This window comes from Phaseolus vulgaris, chromosome 5 (genome assembly GCF_000499845.2).
Source record: "Phaseolus vulgaris cultivar G19833 chromosome 5, P. vulgaris v2.0, whole genome shotgun sequence".
NCBI lineage: Eukaryota > Viridiplantae > Streptophyta > Magnoliopsida > Fabales > Fabaceae > Phaseolus > Phaseolus vulgaris.
In genome coordinates, this window is record NC_023755.2 from 39,613,070 (window position 1) to 39,628,525 (window position 15,456).

Genomic DNA, 15,456 nt, shown 5'->3' on the forward strand with positions numbered 1-15,456 from the left:
ACTTACCCAACTAATATGCACCATTTCTCTCTTCTTATTACATCATAAAAACTTTTTTTTTTCAATAAACAAAAAAATAAAAAAGTTGTTGCAATACTCAAAGGCAGTTTCTTCCTGCACCCCTACATTTTGCTTCCTGCACCCCTACAGGGTTGCGCAGAGACAAAAGTATCCTATATAAATTGTACATTTTTTTTTTTGTATTCCAGATTATGAGATCCGGTAAATTTTCGGATTGGCGCATCCGGTAATCTCCCGGATTGATGCTTCCGGTAGTACATGAATAATAGTGTTAATCCAAAATAAAAAAATGCAAAACATCCATAATTGGAAAAACCATTCCGGATCCACCAATCCGTAATTCAAAATATGTATTTCGGATTCAGAAATCCATAATTGAAAAAAATCATTCCGGATCCACCAATTCGTAATAAAAACTAGGCTTCCGGATTCAGCAATTTAGAAATCAATAATTTATACAAACTTTGCTTCTGAAACACCCCCTCATCCGGAATGCAACATGATTCACTTCTGGATTGATGAATCCGTAGCACACTCCCAGATCCCGAAATTGTGGGGTGCAGAAAGAAAAATGTAGGAGTGCAGAAAGATACTGACATACTCAAATATTGGATTCATATTAGTTCTCAATCTGTTAGCGATACAAAAAAAAAAAGTGAATGTTTCATTTTTATTCTTTTGAATAATGGGTTAAGAGGAATTTTTTTTTCCTAAAAAAACAAGTAAAAGTGAAATCAAGGAATTTTGATATATATTGTGGGACACTGGGCCTAGAACCCTCAAACATGAATAACTACATATACTAAACTTCATTCTAACACCATAATAACAAAATTAAAAATAAAAGTCTAATATTAGTAGATTTATTACAATTAATTAGTGAGGACCAGCACTAACAACATTTTCCACCAAGAAATCAGTACCCAAAACAGAAGACATCACCATATAGCAAAAACATGAGACATTTCCAGAAAGGAAATGGAATCAGAATATAAGAAATATCTATTTTTTTTCTTTCAAAATTTAAGAAGCTTGATTCCTTGCATTTTCTCACTACAGTATTCTTTCCCTTTTGTCATTTCAACTTTTAGTTTATATTTTCAAAAACACTTTATTCTCTTACCCTAATGAGTGTACAAAAATGGTGAGTTACATGAGAAGAAAGTGGACACAGGTAAATTAGTAGTTGTGTGAAGAATGCAAAGAAGAAGAAGAAGAAGAAGAAGAAGAGTGATAGTAATATTGATCAAAGAGGCTTGTAGAGTTCAAAATACTTGGTGGGAGCCCCAGGTGGGGATGAAGAATGATTATTAAGATTCTTGTGAGTGACACGCCACACCTTCAGGACCCCATCAAGACTCCCAGTGCAGATCGTACAACTATCTTCATTATCTTCCACCAATCTTCCTCCTACGAATGCTGTCACACACCTAATTGGTCCTCTGTGACCCACCAGAACTGCAAGACATGTGTGTTGCCCATCTTGTTCTCTGCCCCAAACCCTGCTCGTTGAGTCAGCTGACCCACTCACCACATATTTCGCCACACTGGCCAGACACATCACTGCATGAGTGTGCCCTTGGATTGACCCTCCATACTGTAACTGCCCTGCAAACCACCCCTTTAGCCAGTAGTGTATGTACCCATCAGTGCACCCACCGTACAAAATTCCAGCATCTGGGGTTAGTGTTAGGGCCTTCACGGGGGAGTACTTGGCGTGCAAGGTTACCGTCAGAGAATGAGGCTGGTCATGGCTGCAAAAATTTCTACGCCAAACCTTCACTGTGGCATCATCCGAGGCTGTGTACAGGACCCCATCATCAGCCACAATCATGGCGTTTATTGGTTCAGGGTGAGCCTTTATGGTCTCTATGCACTTCAGGTCTGAGATTCGCCACACTTTCACCGTTTTGTCCAGTGAAGCTGTGTATAAAATGTCTTCTGCTGTGTTGATTGCCATTGACGTGATTATCCCCTTGTGCATCTGTTAATGATGGACAAAGTTAACTGTTTCAGCTCTTAGTTTGAACAATATAGTAATTGGTTTTTATCTTTTCTGATAACTCGCCAGCAGGAAAACCGTTGTAAATGCTTCTGTTGTTACAGCTGAGGAGTCACTAAGATAAGGCAATATTAAAAACAGCATTTTTAATGTGGTACGAGAGACGGTTGAAGCACGTGGGCAGTTAAAAACACTGACAAAGGTAGCAGATACTTACTGTCTTGTCTTTTCCGGCGATGTAGCTGCGGACATAGCCGAGTGTCTTGGGGATGGTAGCCAATCGAACATGCTTCAGCACCTTATCCCAAGTTCTTCTCCACACCCTTATCTTGCCATCACCATAGGCTGCGTAGACCGTGTCATTGGAGACTTCGAGAGCCACCACCCTGCAAGCCTTGGTCCTGAGTTGCCCACATTCGGTGAACTCAGGGAGCTTCCACACTCTGACGAGGTTGGAGTCAGAGCCAGTGTAGACCAAGCCGTTTGAGGAGAAGGCGATGGAGAGGATCTGGCCATCGTTTCTGAGGACAGAAGAGGCACAGTGGTAAGTGGTTTGAGGGTCAGAATCGGAGAGTTTGGTAGGAGAAGGAGGGGAGCGTGGGGGAGAGAAGTGATGAGGATGAAGAGGAGAGGAAAGGGGAGAGTTTTGGAGGCTGCGAGAAAGAGTGGGGCAAGAGAGGCGTGGTGGGGAGTGAAGAAAGTTTGAGAAAGGTGTTTCTTTGGTAGAACGGCTTCTGGAGAAGTTGTTCTGAGGAGTTGAGGGTGTGGTTGTGGATCTAAAAGCAAAGGAAGCATTGGGATGGGGTGAGTTGGATTCGTCCATTGATCGATGAGGTAGAAGATCATTGATCTTCTCTTCCTCACGACCCAAAAGAAAGATCAGTGGTGGCTTTGTGGTTATGTGTTGTGAATGAAGTTGGTGTGGTGTGAAGTGTGATGGGGTTATGGATTGGAGGGTGGTAGATGTTGGCTATTACTTCGTTTATTGCAATGGTTGAAAATGAACAGAAAATGTATATACAGTGCACTTTTACGCTTTAAATTACTGAGAAGCATTGGTACATTGGCAGGCCTTGGACATATACTTTGTTAGATGCTGCATTACTTGTTGGTTTACTCCACCTCTGTTAACAACTTTCATGCAGATCGTGTTTCTTTTCTTTGCCTTAACTCATAATTCTGCAATTTGGATTTTTATTACATGAATGCAGTTTTGTCCCACATTACTAATAGTTTTAGTCTCTTTTTATCCATCTTTTATTTTACTGAAAAAGTGATTTCAATACGTTTCTGTCTAATAATAAAGACTGTAGCAGTAAGTGTCTTTTTAGAATGCTATTGATCTCTCAAACATTGCAATTATAAAGAACAAAAACCAATTAATTCATCATCCAATCCATTAACAAATAAGTGTTTTGAGATGTTTGTTAATGTAGGATTAGAATTCTGAAATGACTTAATTTGTGAAACTGGTACTTAACTAATCAAAATTGTACAAGAGGGTGTGGCAGAGTTGATGTGAAGTTTTTGGTGCAGGAAAATACGATAGCGAGTAAATGGAAAGTGGGATGGGGTGTTGGTAATAAGTTTCTTTAATTTTGTTGAAATTTGAGGTATAAGCATGTGAATGTGATAAATGAAAGGTTTGGCACCTACTACATGGAAGAGATGGTCATTTGAGGGAAATAAGAATTTGAAGAGAATTAAGAGAGAAGGACATATGCTTTTTTCTCGAAACTTTGTGCTGAGTCACCTCACCTATGACATTAATTGGATGTTCTATTATAGGAATTCCTTCAAGTTCCCATCATAAAATGCCTCACCAAACTGTCTGGAATTTGACATCATAATTTTCACTTAAATTTGGTTAGGCAATTGCAGAGGAAAAGAACAAATAAATGTGCAGAAACACAAATAGATGGCAGTGGTTGTGGAAGTCCATATACATTCCACAAATTTTTTGTAAGACCCTCTTGCTTTTACAGGAAAATTCACCCACTGTCACTGACATAAAATTTACCACAACAGAGTATCTATCATCATTAGCCTGGAACTTCAACCAGTTAACTGGGGGTGGGTGTATCTTGATCATGAAACTTGTTGGTCATTTTCTCTGTTGTGTACTTTTTTGGCTGGCACTCCTTGTTTTTTTTTTTTAAGTTTGAAAATGGAAGTATTGTTAAACAACTAATCTATCACGAGATAATATTATATTTATAAACATTATTAATTTGTAATATAATAGATTTTTAAATGAAAATTAGTTTCTATGTCAAAGTATAGACTGCCCATGGATTTTGATCTGTTAATGAGAAATTATAATATTTAACTCATTTTCGCATATTTATTCCATATTGAATAGACTAAATATCAAACTACTTCACTCGTTATTTAATTCTCATAACTGTCCTTCTGCTAAATCATTACATATACAAAATATAATCAATGTTTTACTAAAATTTAAGCTTGGTCCTTTATTTATATAAAAAAAAAAAACTAGTATTAGGGCCATGCTTAACCTCGTTACTCAAATCTAAAGTACCTGTAACCCTGTTTTTCAACAGAAGTATGAACAGAGCGAAATTATAAAAAAGAAAGAGAAACGTTTATGTACACTGAGCTTCAAGAGGGTAAAGTAATCAAGAGCAAACAAAGAAGCCTCGTCCCAGAGTGAAAGATGAATCATGGCTTGTCATTTGATACCCACTGGATTTTTGTTCCAAGACAAGTAGGATGGATCCCCAATAGGTCTGCAATTAACATCACCAAAAATCAAGTTTGAAATTACCAGTTTGTGGTATAATTGGAAACTGCTAATGCAAAATCATGATCTTTGCACATAACTAAAATAAGGGTAGATCCATATAAACTATAACAGATGATGGGGGCATATGATATTATTACCTTGGCTTGATGACATAGAGAAGTATGAAGATTATAGTACAGAACAAGGATAGACCACCAACAGAAAGGTATGCGGTCCCCACAAAGGGATTTCTTCCTCCCATCAGAGATGTGGTTGAGAGGACCACCTTCTTTGTCCCTCCAAACATGTATGTGTTATAATTGTTTTCTATTACTATTTCTATCTCATCTTTCATTTCAAGGTCAACCTCTATCTTCCCATATAGTTTTCTGAATGTGGGTAGTGCAGCAGTTCGCATCCAAACTATGAGATCCTCTTGCTCGTTCAACTGGTGCATGCACGAATGCATGCCATAACACAACACACAGGTTAAAGAAAAGGAAAAATGCAAAGCAGGGTAATAATTAAAAGGAGTAAATATATGCGTTTACGGGTATACTCTCATTGAGGCGTCCACCCCCAATCAAATCTCTGTTCTGAAAATTTTTAGGATAAACATCAGACCCAAATCTGGACCTTCGGTCACTCCCCCATGCAATGTTCTTTCTGTTGACCGTCAAGTTCTTGTTGTTGGACACAAATTTGTATGTGTCATTGAACATACTCCATGCAATGAGGCCGCAGGGAACAATTGTCTCTTTTTCATTTGTCTTGTCTTCAGGATAACAATTGAGTGTTTCCCCCTCATTTGCCTTGCTCCAAAGTTGCTTGTCGTTTCTACTCTTCACATATCTTCAACAATCACCCAAAACCATGTCATCATAATGAATTCCTCATTCACTTTTGAGAAAAATATTAATCAATAAAGAACATGCTGCTAATAACTTTTCCTGCAACGAGTTCTTGCTGATTTGAACACTCTCACTGAATGGAGATGATTATACATACGAGTTTCCATAAATTTAAATTATGCCCAAATAAGGCCTTGTATGAAATTTTATACAGAAATAAGGAAGAAGATTTTTCTGCAAAATGTACATACAATACCTGCGATGGTTCTGATAGTAGTTATCTAGCTGATAATAGACATAAACAGGAGCTTCCATTCTATGCTCAACCTGTAAACTTAAAACAAAACTGTTTAAATCAAAGGAAGAACTGTAAACAGGAAAATTGTAAAGGAAAAGAAAAAAACTCTCTGGCCCCAAATAGGTTAGAGAAGTTTGTTCCACAAAATTGAACATGTCTTATTGCAGAGGAAGTGCACTAACAGTCCATTTGGTGACGCAGGTCTTGTTGGTGGAATCGCTTTGAATATAAGCCACTGCATCGTTGGCATGTGAGGTAGGAAGGCAACTCTCATCATATTGTAATACAACTTCCTCCACCTGCATGCATCAGTATTTCTTAATGTATCAATCAAACATTCAGCTTCGGCACCAAATCCATTTCACACTATGTAAGTATGTTATATTATACGAGATGTTACACTCTCTGATGAAAACACAGTAGCAAGACCAATGGGGATGAATATGACTCCAACGACAAAAAATGTGGCAATAACCTGAGAAAACAAATATAAAATCGCCAATCAATTGTTAGAAGAACATTTGCAAATCAGAACTGGGCAAGTTTGCGTTGAACGCCGTACCCATCCCGGTGTTAGAATTGGTTTCCATGCAGGAAGATCTTGTTGTGAGAATTCTGTATCTACAAGAAAACAAAATAAAGATTATTAGCAACAATTACTTCAAACACAAATTTCTACATGAAATTGCCAGATTTTGGTGCAAAGTTAGCACTTGAGCAATTGGGTACAAATAACTAAACAAAGCGTTGAAAAAAAAATGTTTAATTCTAATTCCAAACAAAGCATCATAACAAAGGTTTGGCCAATTGTTACTTTTTTATTTTTTGAATGTACCATTGCTTCAAGCTGCATATGAAATTTACATAGACTTGGTTAACACAAAATAAAAACAAATTAAAAGAGAATTAATTATAAGCAAATGCAAGTGAAGAACACACATATGGGTTTTTTGGAAGTTTTGTTGGAAGTGGTAGCGTCGTTTTCATCGGGTATATCCATGGTTGTTGAGACGAGATGGAAAAAAAGTTACAGAGAGAGAGTAACTGCAATGTAGTTGTGGTTGGACCACAGAATGAGATGAGTGTTGTTGATTGGGACAATTTCACCGACGCAACTACCGTTCGCCCCGCATAATTTGTCTCCTCAAAATGAAACTCATCTTCCACATTCATCCTCCCAAAAATTACAACATACTATAATAAGAATAAATAGCACTTTTTTTTCACAAACAATTAATTACTTGAGAGTTTATTTTTAATAATAAAATATTTAATTAAAACGTAAATTAAACTAATTAATGATTTTCTTAACATATAAAAAAAACAACTAGATAAGGCAAGGAGCAATTTTTTTGGTAGGAGTAATAAAGGATATATCTCTATGGAATATAATTTTTTAAACTTCTTTATTATTCAATTGATGCCATTAATTATCCATTTTTTTGGTGTTTTATAACCTTTCATAATGGATACTTTTTCTCAATATAGAAAAAGAAATATGGGGAAAAATTGTTTTTTTACAGTAAGAATTTAACCATTTGAAAACCATTTTTTATATGAGAATACCATATACTAACTACAATTTTAATTCTAATAATTTTCTCAAAGTTGAGTTTTGAATTTTTCAATTTAATTTTGAAAGTGAGTATTTTTGTTTTGTTTAGGTTTATGATTTCTTATGAACCAATAACTTATTGAGTTAAAATCTTAAGGATATATGAATGAAAAACACAAGGACTTATCTGTTAATGGTAAAAGTAGTAAAATAAATAAATAAATATAAAAACTAAAGTTAAAATCTAAATAAAGAAAAATGAAACACAAATTTGCTCAAATCTAATAATAATAATAATTAATAGTCTGATTCGTATTTTATTTTATCAATAAAAATATTGATTCCATATAAATATTTTCGCATAGTAATTAAAAAGGAAAATGTCAAACAGATGTCCCATTTAAGACAATACCAATTTTTAATATTACTTCTGCTGAAGAGGAATCAGTGGGAAAAATGAAAATCAGATTGAGAGAATAAAGAGCTTGTCAATGGATGGAATGGAGGCAAAACAATAGATTTCGTTAAATACAATGCTAAATTAAGTTGAACAAATAATTGTCTATGGCACATGTTTCAACAAATGACTCAGTTCCTACTCCCTAAACAAAATGAAGTTGGGTGCATGGGCAATCCAACCACAAATGCTACCATATTTGTATGGCCTGTCATATGTGTATACTCATAATTAAAAAAGTATAAAAAAGAATAAAACAATGAATGGGGTCATTTTGTCAAGAAGCTGAATTCACAGCTTCGACTACATCATCTGACTCGTCAACCATCATTTCATTTCTGAATAGCAATTTCAAATATGGAAGAACCTTGGGAAGCACGGACAAATCAGCTACATTGATGCTCATCATGTCAAATGCAATACATGTTTTATGCATGTGTGTTTCATCGAACACAGGAATTTTAGGATATCTTTGGCTGAAATGGGTAAGTATGGTTCGATATGCATTAGCAGATTGTCCCATTTCTATGGCTTCGTTTGTGGTGCTGTGATTTCTTGCTATAGCCTCATCTACCATTGCATCCTCAAAAGTCGCCTGCAACAATTAAAAGACACAAGTTAACCGCAGCCTCACTAGTTATTAGGTTAGGGATTAAAGAATTCATTGCAGAATGAATTGAAGTAAGAATATCATATATAAGAGTATCACTTTCATATATAAAAAAGATCAAAGAAACATGTAATCTTCTAGATCAAAAAAACACTTATGTAACTTACTGTATAAGAATAAACAAGGATACAAATTCTATTCTAAGAGAGTATCCAAGCTTGAGAAACAGAACTAGGCGTTGGAACTACAGGGTAGAGTTAATTAATGAGAAAGGCTTTTGGTTTGGCCAAAGATTTAACATGGGGCCAAAAGCTTCTAGATTTTTGGCTTGTTTTGTTTATCATTGTTGGATCAGAAATATGACTAGGATCGCTGATGTTTGAAATCGACTACAACCACCTAACCTTTAACAAGGGAATAGTAGAATACTTAAGACAGCATACTTCTCCGGTAGTGGCTTATACACAGTATCAAATTCCTACAGTGATCTCATTCCTCATCATTTATGATATTTCCAGCAAATGCCAAATAATCGTTTAAAGCTAAAACAAGATCAAGAAATTACTTGCCTCGTGTATAAGAACTGTTGCACCACGAGATGCTTCTACTAGCTCTGGGCAGGGCCTTGTGTCACCAGAATATACAATCTTCCAGCCAGGTATCAGTTTTCCAACACTGTTAGTCTTCTCTTCTGCTTTTAAAACAACACCAAATGCCTGTGGGCAATGAACAACGGGGAAACTAATCAAGGCCTTTAGACCAGCTTCCTGGATTACCTCCTTAAGTTTCTTTAGGATAGGATAAACTACATCTTTGTCAACAGGACAACCTGGTCTTCTAAAACAGCTTTGCATACGGGATCCTCTAGCAAACAAAGTTGAATCAACATTTGATGCAATTACGTCCCCATTCTTGTTGTTCAGAGTCTGAGAATCAACTGAATTTCCTTGGGAATCATCCTCAAAAGCATCCAATGAAGCTGCTGTTGTGTGCTTGCAGTCAAGAAACAGCATATCTAAATCTTCAAGTCTTTGGTATGCATCTAAATATCTCTTAAGCTGCCTCGGTCCAACAACAACCACTGGTTCATGAGGCACCCCCTTCAACAAATCACGGCGCAGAGCAAGAATCCTAGCCAAGCCTGTATGGTGATCAGCATGAATATGTGAAATCCAAATGCACTTTAAAGTTCTCACAGCATCATCAGCACCAGTAACACCATATCTGTTTCCAAGGGATACATCAACCAATAGTTCATATTAAAAGAAGAATGAATGTTAAGTATATGGATAGACTTACCTTCTTTTAAGTTGTCCCAAGGTTCCTTCACCGCAATCCATGAGCAAACCTCCTTTTGAAAAAAGATTTATATATATTGAGCTCACATTTCGGTACTTTGATGGCTGGGATGAACCAGTTCCAAGAAGAACTATCTCCAAATCATCTCTCCTTATATTATCCAGACAAGCAGGAATACTATTTGCACATAGCCATGGTTCCTCAACCATCATCTTATGATCCACCACAGGAATTAAGTCGTCCTTTGTCTGACTACATTCTTGCCATAGCTGACTTACATGATTAGCTGCTTCGGAAACCTCAGGAATCTCTGACAGTAAATCATCAATGATTTCTGAGGAAGACACCTTTGTAGGAATACAAGATCTATCCAACCCAAGATGAGCATAAGGACGCAAAGTAAACTGTATAGCAGAGAGTGGTATATCTATCAATATATGAACTTGGCAAACGGAAGATAGAAATCAATTAATTGTAACTATAGTCCTAACGTGACCACTGCTGACAAATGTATCTGAGGGATAATTGGAATAGCACTATCAAGGAAAAGATCTAACAACTCTCCTAAGGTGATTTGGTCATGTCAGAAGATTAAGAGAAGCTCCGTTGAGACAATTATGTCAAATCATAGATAACGATTAAAAAGGATAGGTGAGATTCTTTGATAAGAAAGTGCTAATGATTTCACATAAAAAAATTGGAGTCTTACAAACTTCCTTCAATACATTTATTATAAATTTCGCAATAACAGGTCCATGATGAACTACTTTCTCCAAGGACTTGACAAGAAGAATGTCATTTTATGCTCTTTCTAAAGCATCCAAAAAACCTTAAAATTTTGAAGACAAAAAGTTGGACCACCGTAAATGTTTATTTAAAAAGTTATTTGAGCCGGTAGTTAGTAGTTAGTTTATCAAACTCAAAAGGCTTTATTTTGAATTCTACAAGAACAAATAAGTTAAACAGCCAGGTGGCCAGACCACATCAATCTTTCATACCTTAAGAAGATTTTCAGCAGAAATTACTTCAGAAAGCTCTGAAAAAGAACACTGCAAAGGAATCAAATCAAACAAATTAATTTGACTCGTATATGTCCAAATAACCTTCGTCTAGTAAAACAAATTTCATCTTCTATCATGAGACAAACCTCACTTGAAGCAAGAGAGCCAATTTTTGAGCTATGATTAGGAACGGACCAACTTCCTGGAGCTGGAAAGAACTGAGGACACAAGTAATTAAGTCGTGTTGCAATTCTTGCACTAGCTTTCAAAATAGGAATCTCTACATTCTTCCTGCAAAGAGAACGAGCAACCAGGTTTAATCACTGATAATGGAGGTAGGAGAACCAGAAAACAGAATCTCCAGAAAGACAAGCATCTTACTTTTCATGTCCAGCCATGATATGTTGTGCGGAACTGAATTTGTTCATCCATTTTTGGTAGTTTGAACAACTCACAACAGATGCAGGAGTTAGATGAATTATACAAGTGACAATCTTACTAGCCTGTGCTAGGTTGTCTGTTTGATCACAATAACTAGCAAGTGATTGTTCAGACAATAACGCTTCCGAATGGCATTCTGTTGGGCAATCGACAAGAAGTACAATGGGACCAGGAACAGAAGGACCCAGGACATCACTTGGATGAACCTATTGTAGGTTGTAGCAGAAAAGCAGTTACTTTTTCAATGTATGGAAGCCCAACATCAAATTAAAATAAACTAAAGCATGTGTTGGACAGATTGTAATCTGTGCCCCAAATTCTAATAATTTTTCTAAATTGCTTCTACTCTGCTTTAGATAAATAATGTGGAGTTTTGAGACTAACCATGATATTCTGGTGATCAGATTTCACCGAGTTACCAAGTTGCAGTTCCCGATACTTGGGCCCAGGTTTCAGCCCAAGGGCCTTAGCTTTCTCTGGATCAAATTTTCCCTTTATTTCAGGCAGTTCACAAACATATACTACAGACATATCACCAGGTTTTGCAGCAGGTAGTTTTCTGCCATTGGGAGAATCAAGGGTATCTGGACTATGGTCCATCCTCTTTTCTGAAGAGCTTTCTGAAGTTGTCAGATACTGACCTTCAATGTAATTTGGTTGTAGGATAATGGCTGAAATTTTGACCACCTCATCATTAATAAGAACAATGGGGTCCAAAAGCTTGCTTTGACGTGGCAAAGTGGATCCATCGGTGTTGAAGACAGGCCCAAAGCTCTTTGTGTGAACCATGGCAGCACTGGGAATAAAAGATCTCATGGCATCTACTAAATACTTAAGGTCTGACGGACCCCATATATTAAGCTACAAATTAAAAGAAACCATTTACTATAAAAAATACATATGAAGAAATTAAAAGATCATACGAAGCTAAATGCAACTTACGGACAATCCTTCTTCTCCGATGCCGGCCAAAGTAAGCAGTAAACCTGTGAGTTAAGAAAAACTATGAGTACTCCCTCTAGTTGAATCACCAATCTAACCAGCAATGAAGAAGCCATTTACACGTCAAAGAAAGTACTAAATCATTAAAGAAAAAAAGCACATTTTATGCAATATATAACACGGATCATGACTAAAACCGTAAAGTCATTGACAGTCCAATACAGACCTGGAAGGCCACCAGCAGTCTCAGAGCAGACGCGAGAAAGAAAAATGTGATCTATCTGAAGAAAGATGAACAAAAGTAAGAAAAGAAACAAACTATATTTTGATGAGACGAAGCTAAAGATATATGATACCTTTGATAACTTAATCTTATGCTCTGTGCAAAACCTTTGCAATCCCTGAATTGAAGATTAAATACAAAACGTAAGCCTCCACGCAGAGATGGGAAAGCAGATGACAACATGAAGAGAATAACTGAATGCAATTGGAACGCTGAAAGAAAGAGGAATTATAGTTTGGAGTTACCTCCCCAGCATTGAATATAAACCTTTGATTGTCAAAGAAAAGCAGGACTGAAGGAGACGTATCCTGAGTATCCATTCCAGTTCCCAATATCTGTGATTGAAAGCAGAGGATAACAAAAGTGTAACAGGCTATGAAACATGAACACTGATACACAAGGATACTGAGATAACCTATAGTCACTAGATAGATAACAGATATCCATATATTATATAATTATAAATTATATAAATTAACAATAAAAAATTTATAAAAAATATATTTTTCAATAACTTTTGAATTTTATGCTTCATCGATACATGTCTGTTATGAGTGTGTTGTTTGCAGTGTACACAACATTTAAGAGACGTGTTCGAGCTATGGTAATAGGCTACATTTAAGAGACGTGTTCGAGCTATGGTAATAGGCTATAGGTAACCGTCTAGTGAGAGGAAGGGAAATTTAGAGAGGAAGTAAGATACCTGAACATATGAGATGGTATTGATTGGGTTGAGCTTGCGAACTTTGAGTTGGAGATTCTTCCTGGAAACGTCGTTGCTGTCTCCGCCCTCCGCCCTTTTCCGGTTGAAGTTGGACTCCTTGACTTCCATCGGTCTCGGCGTCGTGCTTTTCCGGCGGAGAGGAGGGACGGTACGGTGTCGTTTGGAGGAGGCGATAACGGTTAGGAGAGAACGGAATTGGAAGTTGGAGGGTTTTGAGAGAGAGAGGGGAGAAGAAGAATGACGAGGGAGAAGAAGAAAGTTCCGAAACTTTGAAATTTGGGCCATCGTTGAAGCCCTTTATCTGAAGAGGGTTTTAGGCTTTAGCCGTAACAAAACCGCCACTACCCCTTCTTCCTCGCCCTCATTATTCCTTTCCAATTTCAATTTTCTTTTTCTTTATTTTATATATTTTTTAGCCCAATATTTAAGTTAATTTTCATAAATATTGTTACCCACGTTCAATTTTTTTATCATAAAAAAACATTAATACGTAAGTTTTAAATTATTTATATATCTTAAAAAAATTTAAATTACTGATCTGAAAACCCTAAAATATTTAACAACAATAAAAAAAATTTATATAATTACTTTTATCTTAGTCTAACAACAATGTGAATTGTTGTATACGGTACAATTTATTGTTTTACTCATTCAACTTTTTCATAGTTTAATAATTTCCTTTATAACTATTAAACAGAATGAATGCATAGACTATTATTATTGACTTAGATGTCACAGAGATTTATTCAACTCAGATTGTAAACTATTTTTAAGAAAAATATTTAAAAAAGTATAGTATTTAATAAAGTCTATCAAACAAAATTTAGTAAGTGAATTGAAATTTTAAAATTTTAAAAAATTAAAAAACATTGCATTGAAAATAGTATGATTTCAATTAATTAGTCAAATGATTGAATTTTTATAGATTTTGTGTAACTTTTTATTTGTATAAATATCATTTTTTTTATAAAAAAAATTATTTAAATATGTGAGATCTACCAATTTCACCAAGTTTTCATGACACGGTCATTTGAATTTGGTAAGGAAAGTGGTCAGCAAAATGAGTAGAATGGAATAAAAGATAATTTTAAATTTGTGGAAGTTACCTAAACCAGACTTAAGAGTCTACTTCATATAAATACTTCAATACAATATCTTCTATTCGTCAAACATTTTTACTTCTACCTGGTGGAAACGTTCAAGTTGTACTATAATTCTAACTTGAACCACTTTCTAACAACTAACAATTTTATTATGCTGAAACATCAAAACAATGAAAAAATAATTTTAACCCAATGTTATTTCAATCACATTTTAAATAAAAAAAATTAACCCCGACCCAACCTAGAAATCACTTTCGTAATAAATCCCCAATTTGCAAACCCTACATAAAAAAAAACATATAATCAGTCCAAAATATATTTTATATAAATTTGGATATACTATGGATTACATAATTTGGGAGCTAATCTCATATCAGAACAAACTTTCAGATTGTGTAATCCGAAAATTAATCATGAATCTAAAAAAAGACTTTCAGATTACATAATTTAGAAGTTAATCTCGTATAAAAAAAAACACTTTTTGATTATGTAATCCGAATGCTAGTTATGAATGTAAAAAAAAGGCTTCCAGTTTACATAATGGTAGATTCTCCCCGTACCAGATCATTTTGAACTGCACCCAATATACATAAAGAAAAAGACCATTAATGAAATGAAAATTAAGGTTTAGGTAAAATGTGCACCCAACCCACACCCAACACAGCAGTGCACCCTTCATTTTTCGATGGTCACTATGAGGCAGCACGCGGAAGCTTGGAAACTTAAACAAAGAGCAACCCAAGCACCTTCATTCTTATTCTTCTCGTGACTGTGGCAACAACGAAACTCGAAAGCAGCATTGAGGTACCGTGACAACATCAAACGAAGCTAGCGAAGAAGGATTGAAGCCACTGGAGAAGGAGACGAAGTCACCGAAGAAGATTGTTGCGAAACCTTGATTTGTTCCAAAAACATTAGAGTTTTCGCAACAATACTGATGGGTTGGGTGCGGATTGGGTGCACATTTTATCTAAACCCTAATTTTCATTTCATTAAGAATATTTTGATCTTTTCCTTCACGTATATTGGGTGCAGTCCAAAATGACCTGCTGCAGGAAGAATCTGCCTTACATTATCTAAAAACTAATTATGAATATGAAAAAAAAAAACTTCTAAATGATGT

The 15,456-nt window shown here is 35.7% G+C and overlaps 3 protein-coding genes across 4 annotated transcripts; all 3 read right to left on the minus strand.

Annotated features, from left to right (window-relative positions):
- Nucleotides 1–1,238: 1,238 nt before the first annotated feature.
- On the minus strand, nt 1,239–3,161 carry LOC137835949 (protein JINGUBANG-like). The gene is made up of 2 exons (XM_068644713.1): nt 2,241–3,161; nt 1,239–2,005 (listed from the first exon to the last, which is right to left on the minus strand). Exons 1-2 carry the CDS (start codon nt 2,844–2,846, stop codon nt 1,268–1,270), a joined length of 1,344 nt encoding a protein of 447 aa, XP_068500814.1. The 5' UTR covers nt 2,847–3,161; the 3' UTR covers nt 1,239–1,267.
- Nucleotides 3,162–4,065: 904 nt separating this feature from the next.
- LOC137835951 (ALA-interacting subunit 5-like) lies at nt 4,066–7,097 on the minus strand. 2 transcript variants are annotated; one of them, XM_068644715.1, is made up of 8 exons: nt 6,858–7,097; nt 6,481–6,539; nt 6,319–6,393; nt 6,101–6,217; nt 5,877–5,947; nt 5,321–5,621; nt 4,928–5,217; nt 4,067–4,773 (listed from the first exon to the last, which is right to left on the minus strand). In XM_068644715.1, exons 1-8 carry the CDS (start codon nt 6,916–6,918, stop codon nt 4,716–4,718), a joined length of 1,032 nt encoding a protein of 343 aa, XP_068500816.1. In that variant the 5' UTR covers nt 6,919–7,097; the 3' UTR covers nt 4,067–4,715. The 2 variants fall into 2 exon arrangements, with proteins under 2 accessions (XP_068500817.1, XP_068500816.1); XM_068644716.1 differs by lacking the exons at nt 6,319–6,393; nt 6,858–7,097 and having other exon boundaries at nt 4,066–4,773; nt 5,877–5,954; nt 6,394–6,509.
- An 879-nt stretch (nt 7,098–7,976) lies between these two features.
- LOC137835952 (tRNase Z TRZ3, mitochondrial) lies at nt 7,977–13,628 on the minus strand. Its single transcript, XM_068644717.1, has 12 exons — nt 13,210–13,628; nt 12,752–12,841; nt 12,580–12,624; nt 12,450–12,504; nt 12,224–12,267; nt 11,666–12,142; nt 11,222–11,487; nt 10,987–11,131; nt 10,838–10,888; nt 9,840–10,243; nt 9,110–9,764; nt 7,977–8,525 (listed from the first exon to the last, which is right to left on the minus strand). Exons 1-12 carry the CDS (start codon nt 13,513–13,515, stop codon nt 8,208–8,210), a joined length of 2,856 nt encoding a protein of 951 aa, XP_068500818.1. The 5' UTR covers nt 13,516–13,628; the 3' UTR covers nt 7,977–8,207.
- Nucleotides 13,629–15,456: the final 1,828 nt, after the last annotated feature.